The sequence below is a fragment of the Gymnodraco acuticeps genome, unplaced genomic scaffold (assembly GCF_902827175.1).
Source record: "Gymnodraco acuticeps unplaced genomic scaffold, fGymAcu1.1, whole genome shotgun sequence".
NCBI classification, from domain to species: Eukaryota; Metazoa; Chordata; class Actinopteri; order Perciformes; family Bathydraconidae; genus Gymnodraco; species Gymnodraco acuticeps.
The window spans coordinates 4,251,213-4,260,463 of record NW_022990295.1 but is presented as its reverse complement, the minus strand read 5'-3'; the positions used below and the strand labels follow the sequence as shown (position 1 = coordinate 4,260,463).

The 9,251-nt window shown below is 38.0% G+C and overlaps 1 protein-coding gene across 1 annotated transcript; it reads left to right on the top strand.

Moving 5' to 3' along the window:
• Window positions 1-485: 485 nt before the first annotated feature.
• On the top strand, window positions 486-7,822 carry LOC117550073 (adhesion G-protein coupled receptor G5). The gene is made up of 17 exons (XM_034222370.1): window positions 486-700; window positions 828-893; window positions 983-1,039; window positions 1,131-1,301; window positions 3,000-3,023; window positions 3,115-3,189; window positions 3,305-3,476; window positions 3,593-3,749; window positions 3,848-3,979; window positions 4,600-4,710; window positions 4,804-4,843; window positions 4,942-5,039; window positions 5,112-5,233; window positions 5,315-5,580; window positions 6,109-6,199; window positions 6,293-6,576; window positions 6,672-7,822. The coding sequence occupies exons 1-17, from the start codon at window positions 616-618 to the stop codon at window positions 6,797-6,799; spliced, it is 2,079 nt and encodes a 692-aa protein (XP_034078261.1). The 5' UTR covers window positions 486-615; the 3' UTR covers window positions 6,800-7,822.
• The last annotated feature ends 1,429 nt before the right edge of the window (window positions 7,823-9,251 follow it).

The following is a 9,251-nucleotide window of genomic DNA, read 5'->3' as shown; positions in this document are numbered from 1 at the left end:
TCCTAATCTAGTCGATTAATATATTTGATTCTGAAATGGACCATAACGAGTACTTTTACCTTTGTTACTTTAAGTATATTTGAATTGACTTTAATTAAGTAAGAATGAATGCAAGGCTTTTACTATAACAGAGCATCTTTTAAATGGCATCTGAGTACTTCTTCCACTACTGCCCTTATAACATTGTATTTATTTAGTGTTATTTAGTAGTTGTAGTCCTGAACTCAAATAGATGAGTCTCCTTCATCAGCTCCTCCACATGTAATGGCGAAGTAATAGATCGTTACACGGGAAAAACATTAGGCAAATGTGCTGCTGGTGGTTTCATCAACCAACAGTGACTTTGTTTAATTTCAGCCCACAGCTAAATGTGGCAGGCTGCCAGCTGTTTACTGAAAAGAACAGACACGTTTTCAACCCGCCCTGTACAGTATTTGCAAGGTAAATCAAGAGGAAGAACAACAGTGCTATAAGGTTCAGGTACATGTAATGTAGTGGCAATGCAGGAAACAGCCTCACTCAGGTCATGGAAGTTACTCTGACGTGCATTTAGGATATCTTAAGGTAATGTTCGGATAACATAATCCATAATAATATACTTTATTACTCCTCAGGATGTTACCACTGGATGTTAAGCTCTGCTGGATGTTTGTAGCAGTCCTGTTCTATGGGTTATACATCAAGAACAGCGTCAGCCCAAGTGAGTACGTTTAATGAAAGTTAACTGAATTGTTTTGTATATATTTCTGGACACTTTTGATCATCTGTTGTATGGATTAATGTTTATCATATTTGTCATATTGTATTTTTTTTTACAAACAATAAAGAATCTTGCAGTCTCCAAAATACCCTGTTTGTTAGTTTCAAAACGGGACACGAACGATTCCCACTTGGTAAGCATGGCATTGTTGAAATATAAATGTTTGCAACTAAAGGGGTTAAAGAAACTTAAAGTAAAATGTGGTTTCACAATATGTTTCAGGGGTTGTTGAGCTCAATGGAACTAAATTATGTTTCCGAATGCACCGAGTGGATACAGGTACATTTCCCTTACTTTCAGCCTGACTTGAGTCCACTGTACAAAACCACTGTTTCTCTTGGTCATTCTGTAAACATGTGTGTGTTTTTAGATTGTTGTGTTCCAGACGACTTCAACTGCAACGTTACCATAACTGGCACAGGAGAAAACTACAGCCTGGTTCTGAATAAAGACATTCTTTCCAACCAAAATATTGTTGTGATAACTGTACCAGATTCTAACTATGCATGTATGCCATCGAGGACCAACAACACATATTTAGGTATTTCTGAAAACCTCCTTCCTACAGTATGTGAATTATTTAGCCTCTCTACCTTACTCTTCATTGTATAATCAAGAGATACTTGTGTAATATAAAAAGTAGCATCTGGCATTATTTTTAAGTAAATGCTGCACATACAGAAAGTGCCTTTGTTAAACATTACATATAGTCTATGTCATAGAGCAGGGGTGCCCAACCAGTCGATCGCGATCGACCGGTCGATCGCGGGGAGATTCCCAGTCGATCGCGAGATGTGTCTAAAAATAGAACAACAATATTCTGTTTTATCGTTAATGTCCTATAACATAATCTTCCTGTGCCAGAATAATGCACTTGAACGCATCAAAGCTTTGTGATTGGCCGGCGTGACTGTGTCGGGGCGCGGCTGGTGGGCAGTGCACTAGTTCGCTAATGTTGTCCGTGTCAACAGGAGTGACAGTCCGCACACAAGCAAAACATATATAATTCTCACTCCGAGTGGGAGGATGATTATGTTTGTATCTATTCCAATTCAAAGTCCATCTGTCTCATCTGCAATGCGAGCGTGGCTTTATCGAAGAAGGGTAATTTAGGAGCGGCATTTCAAAACAGTGCACAAACGCTACGAGACGGAATTCCTTCCTAATTCTGCCCTACGCTCCAAAAGGGGAGGGGCCTGAAAGGACAGCTAAATGCACAGCAGTCCATTTTCACCAGGCCCAACAACAAGAGCAAGGCTGCTACCATAGCATCTTATCGTGTCAGTCACGTTCTTGCGAAACACATGAAGTCTTTCAAAGATGGCGAAGTTGTGAAAGAAGCTTTCCTGGAGGCTGCCGATGCGTAATAAAAATAACAGTAGCATTTCAACAGGTTTTTGATATGATAAAAACTCAAGTTAGATACCGTTATTAATCAGCTGTAAGTTTGAGTTTGTTTGAACTTATTCATTATAATTATTGTACAAAATGGTATAATAATGCAAACTTAAATTGATTATAATCTATCAATTCAGGTTAAGAAACTAGTGTTGCTTGCATCCTATTTTAAATGCATTTATTTTTATACTCTACTAAAATGCAACAAAAAAAGGGTTTGATTCTATTAATTTAGTCTTTTTTATTGTACTTTGGCAGCAGATTCCTGTGTAGATTCAGATCTGAGTTGTCTTATTAGTAAGCCTAATTTATACTTTTGTAGCAACACTAATTTTATATAAGGACAAAGAAAGGGTTCAGAGTCTTTTATTTTGTTCCTGTGTCATATGTGGCAGCACTGTTCAATGTTTCTTGAAAACATTACCCACTGTAGTGACGTGTGAATAAACTCCAACTCTGTATCAACAACACTGTTGTGTAACTTCAGTTAAATACTTGTATGTGTGTAGATTAGAAAGAGGTAAAATAAAGGATCTGCAGTATTTTATGGAGTATTAATCGTACAAAGGTCAGATTTATACAAGAAGAAGTGTGTATTTATCTGGTAGCAGGCTGTCAGTAATGGCTACGCCTCTCTATTTGGACTGGTAGATCTCGGCAGACTGGCAAATTTAAAAGTAGCTCTCGGTTCAAAAAAGGTTGGGCACCCCTGTCATAGAGTATGTGCACACAAATACAGTAAGAGGTTGCCCCCTGTTGGTCAACACGTTCTTTAATAAAAGTCCCACAATGGATGTTTCTTCTCTTAACAAGCTTTCTTCTGTTGCATGTTTCCTTTTAGACATTCACAGGTGCTTGAAAACAGGTAAAAGCACATATTACCACAGCTATTACTTTCAATTCAGCACTCTTTACAAGGCACGTGTATACAAATGTATTGTTTTAATATGTTTAAGGGGTCCAAAATATTAATTTGAGCAAACAAAACTTCTCTGGAAATGTGCCACCATGTGATGAAAACGATTGCAAAGGTATTGTTATTTTTGTTCTTCATTATTTAAAATCTAAAGTACTAAACTGAGAGATGGTAGTGAAAATCGGATGTTCCTGTTTTGAGAATGAACTTGTGTGTGTTTTGATATGCAGATGCAGCAGAAACAGACGAGTACAAGATCACAGTGATTGATAAAAATATAACCTATTTATGTAAGTTATGTAACCCAAGCGGTTCTAATGACAATCAAGACGATTCTATTATCCAGCCAGACACTTCTATTATTCAGCCTGCCCCTCCAAACAACAGCCCGGAAACTGCAGCGTAAGTATTGAAAGTATTGATGGCAACAACTTCTACATTTTGGTGTGCTAGAAGTTGTGATGGTGATCAGAGTTTGCTAGCAAGAAGAAATAACCTGTGTGTTTTTTTCATTCCAGAAAAGTCATGAATAATCTCTCCTCCCTGGTGGATACCATGGGCAACTCCAGCATAGCATCCATCCGAGTGGGCAACATTAGCGGAGTGATCGCCAGGCTACCCAAAGAAAACCACACCGAACTCAACTTTGGCGTTTCAGCAAGTGGAGATATGCACGTATGCTGTTTGTCACGATAAGAGAGTCAAACACAACTTTGTAAACAATCTTGTTTTATGATAACCAAGAAGTGGTAAAACATTTGTGTTTTCTGTAGATGCTTAAGAATAACAACAATTCGGGGAAAGGCTTCTCTCGGTCCATGCAAATCCCTGCAGAGGCGAGTGCCATGGCAGTGAAAGGAAATTCTCCTTTTGTCGCGGTTCTACTGTTTCCAGGAATGTTTAAGGTAAAAATCATCAAAAATGACTTTCATTTAGCAAACATTTCTGAAAACTCTGATATACACATAATGATAACATAATTACATTTAAACAGTGGTGGAAAGTAACCAAGTACACTTGCTCAAGTATTGTACTTAAGTACACATTTGACGTACTTTCATTTTATACTACTTTATACTTCTACTGTACTACATTTTGGAAGCTATTTTTTACTTTTACAAATAACTATATAATATTTACAAGTTACTTTATAAATTCAGATTTTTATGTCAAACATTATATTCAAGCAGCTAAAACCACGAGTTGGTTAACAGAAAATTGGTTTGCTTGCTCTTTGTTCTAAAATCAGTCACGGTTCCAGCTTCTTGAATTTAAACAATTGATGCTTTGCTATTTTCTGAGTATTTATTCTCCTAATACTTTAAGTACATTTTCCTAATCGTATACTTCTGCTTAAGTACGACTCTTGATGCAGTATACTTTCACTTGAAATTGAGTGTTTTTACAGTGTGGTTTCAGTACTTTTACTTACGTAAAGAATCAAAATACCTTCTCCACCACTCCATTTAAACCAGAACATGTTTTTTTCTTTGCCTGTCATGACTATGATTGCTATTTCCAACAGGACAACCCCAACAGCTTTTATCTCAACAATGAGGGGCTGGGAATTGAAATGGGAACAGAAATATCCAATCTCTCACACAGCATAGACATTCAGTACACTGGTGTGAACATGGTAAAAAAAAAAGATGATTGAGCCACTAATAAATTAATCAGTACGTAATAAAAGAATGACTTTACTGATGTTTATTTTTGTATTTGAATACAGACTGGAAGAATTGGAACTTGTAGGTCATGGGATGGAAAAGGTAAAGCAAAAATATTTTTTTGCTACTTAAAAATGTTCCAAATGACACGTTTCTGTCACACGACTTTAAGTACAGTTGCTTCTTTTGCCTTTTTGTAGGAGAAGCTAACTGGATCTCAGATGGCTGTAAGACAAAGGAGATGAATGGCACCATCGTGTGCCAGTGCTCTCATCTAACCTTCTTCGCAATACTAATGGTAAATTAACGTATATAAGTAATTCCATTTCCATTATTTCACAAAAACGTAACACGTCTTTCTCTGAATCAGTCACCTGCACCTACGAACATGAGCTCTACAGATTTTAAGTCTCTGACCACCATCACTACAATCGGCTGTGGCCTGTCCATAGTTTTCTTGACACTCGCTCTCTTCATGCATTGTCTAATCAGGTAAAGAACCACAGGGGAATTTTACATGTTTCATCATTATATTAAAGGCTTTTCCTGACATATAATTTCCTCCTTCCACAGGAAAGGGAAAGCAAGCCAAACCACACAGATTCTCATAAACCTCTTTGTCGCTTTGATCACCCTGAACTTGTCCTTCCTGGTAAATGAGAGTATTGCAGGAATGGGAAACTTTGCCGCATGCATAACAATCGCAGCAGTTATGCACTACGCTATGTTGGCCACCTTTACCTGGTTTTTCATGCAAGCTCTTCACCTATACTTCATTCTGTGGAAGCTTCCCACTGACGTCAAACATTACATCAGGAAGATATGCGCCGCGGGATGGGGTAAGAACACCGAACCAGGCATAACAATTATATGTGCTTAAAGGAATATCTCACCCACAATATAACTATTTAAATACCAATTACTTACCCAATGTTGCCTGCTATTCTCTGGCTCGCCTATACAATAAATACACAGAGAAAAGTCGAAAGAAATATGCAACACACTTGGAAAAGTAGCACTCCTGCGCAATTGGAGTTGTTGTACACTTCCTGTTTGTACGGAAGTGTTTAACCTATAAGGTTTTAGTGAAAATGCATATGTTTGTAAAGAAGTGAGCATAAAACCGGATAAATTAGAGATGGATTATGCACTTCAGTTAAAGGTTTTAAACCAATGTTTTGATATAGTATATTGCTGTTGTTAAAGACGGGCCCGTTTACTTAAATCCATTAAGACTTTGTTCTGTTTTTGGATTCTTGGAACACTGTTGAAAAAAAAGGTTTTCTTCAAAAATTCAAAGTAATATCATCATGTTGTGGGTGAAGTATTCCTTTAACATAATAACACTATGTACACTTTCTCTTCAGTCACCCCAGCTGTAGTGGTGTTAGCTCTTGTCGCCTCAAGTCAATACGATTTCATCGCCATTTACACCGATGATGGGAATACAGCAAAAATGTAAGGAGCTCTTACTGACAGCCAAGGATCATTTCTTATTCAGAAAGAGAGATTTGGTTCACTCACTAGTGCATCATTTCTCCTGACTTACAGGTGCTGGATCCCAAATGCTGTGATCCACCAGGTGGTGAACATTGGGTACTACGCTGTAGTGTTCATCTTCACCTTTGTCATGTTCATCGCTACTCTGCGGCAGATTGTTCTTCTTAAACCGGCAGAGAAGAAACTCAAGGACAGCAGCTCCTTCAGGACCAACTTCTTCTCCATCCTAGGCCTGTTCCTCCTGTTTGGCATCACCTGGGCTTTTGCTTTCTTCAGCTACGGACCTATGCTCACGCCCTCCTACTATATCTTCACCATCCTCAACTCCTTTCAAGGTAGACTCCTAAATATCACAAAGCCATTTGAACTACAAGCGTTCTGCAAGTACACATTTCCAATGATTGTAACCCCTCTACGTTTGTTTTTGCAGGTTTCTTCCTTGCCATCTACTATTTCAGATCCAGTAAGATTGTTGGAGAAGACAGAAGCTCCATGTCTTCAACAAACACCATGAGAAGCACAGCTACATCAAACACAGTTGTTAAGCCTCCTCATTGATAACACATATGCTTTTCAAGTGGGGACAGAAAGTGTTTTGGGCCTGAGCTTATTTTGACACAAGAGGGCAGCATTTTATTTTGTATAGTCAAGCAGAGCCTCTGTCGAATGGGGTTCTGGTAAATTGGCATTTTAATTTTTTGTATCCCTGACTTCCCAGCTAATCTGGATTACCTTCCTTTAAGAAAATGAGTCAAGCACTGTCACAGGACATGGAGTAATCTCCTGGAAATCATTTAGGCGGGTGACTCATAAGAAGCCCTGTCTTACTCACTGTTAAACATACAATAAAGCTTGTGATTCACTCAGAATATATTTCCTAAATCAAAGATATATACACTGGAATGCAGAGTGCAAATGTTTAAAAAGAAAAGCATGACTGATGGGGTTTTCATATGGAGCAAAGATGGGCAAAACGCAGAGAAAATGAAGCGGAAGTGTGAGTGCCTCTCACACACTGTTGGGGGCCGAGCTAGCCTGCTAGTGCTTTGCGTGCCTGCAGATAATTACCTTGTGCCTACAGAGAGCAGTATCCACTGTGCGGGGAGCCGTAACTGGCTAACAAGAAATGAGCTCATGGCTACCTATAGTGATAAGAGGCCTGAGGGCACGCTACTATGTTGAAACTATTCCTACTATATGGCTGTAGTTAACTTGCGTTTATACCATTTAAATAAGTTATGTGTATCTAGGAAAACTGCAATTATTAAATGAATAAGAGTGATTGGGAATTATGTACTTTTATATTAATCTATGTTTTGCTTAAAAAGGATATACTTGATGTGATAAAGTTCTTACATTTTCATTTCATAGTTCATAGCTATTCAATTGTAAAATATTAATCATGTTATATAATGTTATTCAATATAGATATACAGATGTCTCTTCTTTGCTATTACTTTTTTGTATTTATTTAATGGAATGTGGCGTATGCAGCCCTTTAGAAAAATATTGAAATGCTTTTATGAATGAAACTGACATTGTATGGATAAATAAAGTGAAATAAAGTGAAAGGTATCTTAATGGGACACCGGGTAGTCTTTAATATGCAGAACTGTAAGGTTGGTGAGTTACATTCAGAGAGCAAACTCTGTTTATTTGTCCATGACCGATTAAACTTCTAAATGACCGCAGCGTGCCAGCCAGAAACTGGGGTAATTACTGCCATACACGTCTGATCTGTGTTGCCCCCAAAAAGGCCTTTCATGCAGAACACAGCGGGCTTCTGTGATGTACCTGTGTTTGCTATAGGTGCCCCATAGAAGAATCTTCCTCTGGTAACTGAGATCACTGATGGTGAAGCTCACTGCAGAAAACATATGTCCATTTCAAGAGCTAGATATTTAGATTTAGTTGCCAACATTAAGATTTTTTTTAACCAATTATCGACAGCACAGCTTTTAATTCGTCAATTCACAAAATCCAAAATCTGTTTCCCACACTGAGATTTTGCTTTCTTAAAAACACGAATGAAGACATATTAACAGAAGCCCCTAGTGTCGAGGCTTCAGGGAACATTTTGGCTTCATTATTTAGAAATGAGATGAGTGAAGAATGTTCAGTTTTCACGCTATCCTATAAAACTGTCTGTTAACAGTAAAAATGAGTGAAAATGTGGTGGCTAGAGTAACATTTTAACACAAGTCGATGTCTCTTTTAGTGGAGGGAAACTAAGAACGCACTTTTAATTGCTCGTTCTTAAACCACTTGTACAGAAGTGGTTTGGAGAAGCACCAACACATTGTCATGCATCCTCATATTTTGTAAGACAGCTCAATGACAAAATACACCATGTGATACTCCAAAAAGAAAAGAGAGAGAAATCACAGGTGGATTTTGCGGTATGCTCTTTGAAAAGATGCATAAATTCAGCCTTGATAAATTATTCTTGGAAAAGTGAAACATTTCCACCACGTCTAGCTTCAGTTTCCATTGCTTGGAGATCGTTAGTCTTTAGTAGAACAGGAACAATAATAATGACACTGTTCCTAATCACGGCCAACGTGTGAATAGCTTGGGTTTTATGATTGGCGTACTTCAGGTGCAGGAAAAGAGTATTTTATGAAATGTCTGGACTGAATCCTGCCCTGTAAAAAAACAAATTGCCGATCTCCAATGACCTATAAAGCTTTGAGGTCTTGTTCCTGGAAGCTTGCGTGTCTGGAGGAAATATGATTAGTCAAATATAACTAACTAGATTTATCATTTATTGAACTTAATAAAAATGTACACTTATAACTGGCTTTTATCAACTGGAAGTTACCATGAAGATAAAATCTGACCTTTCTTGCTTTCTTTCTCAAGGTATTTGCACCCCTGTTTTCTTTGGGTCAAGGCAGCCCACTTCCTTGCACCCCCTCACCGTTCTTCTCCTTTTTCATAAATCCCCAAAATGATTTATTTCCTTGTAACTTTGCTCGTGAAGTTGAGGTGGACCCGGGGCCTTTGTAGC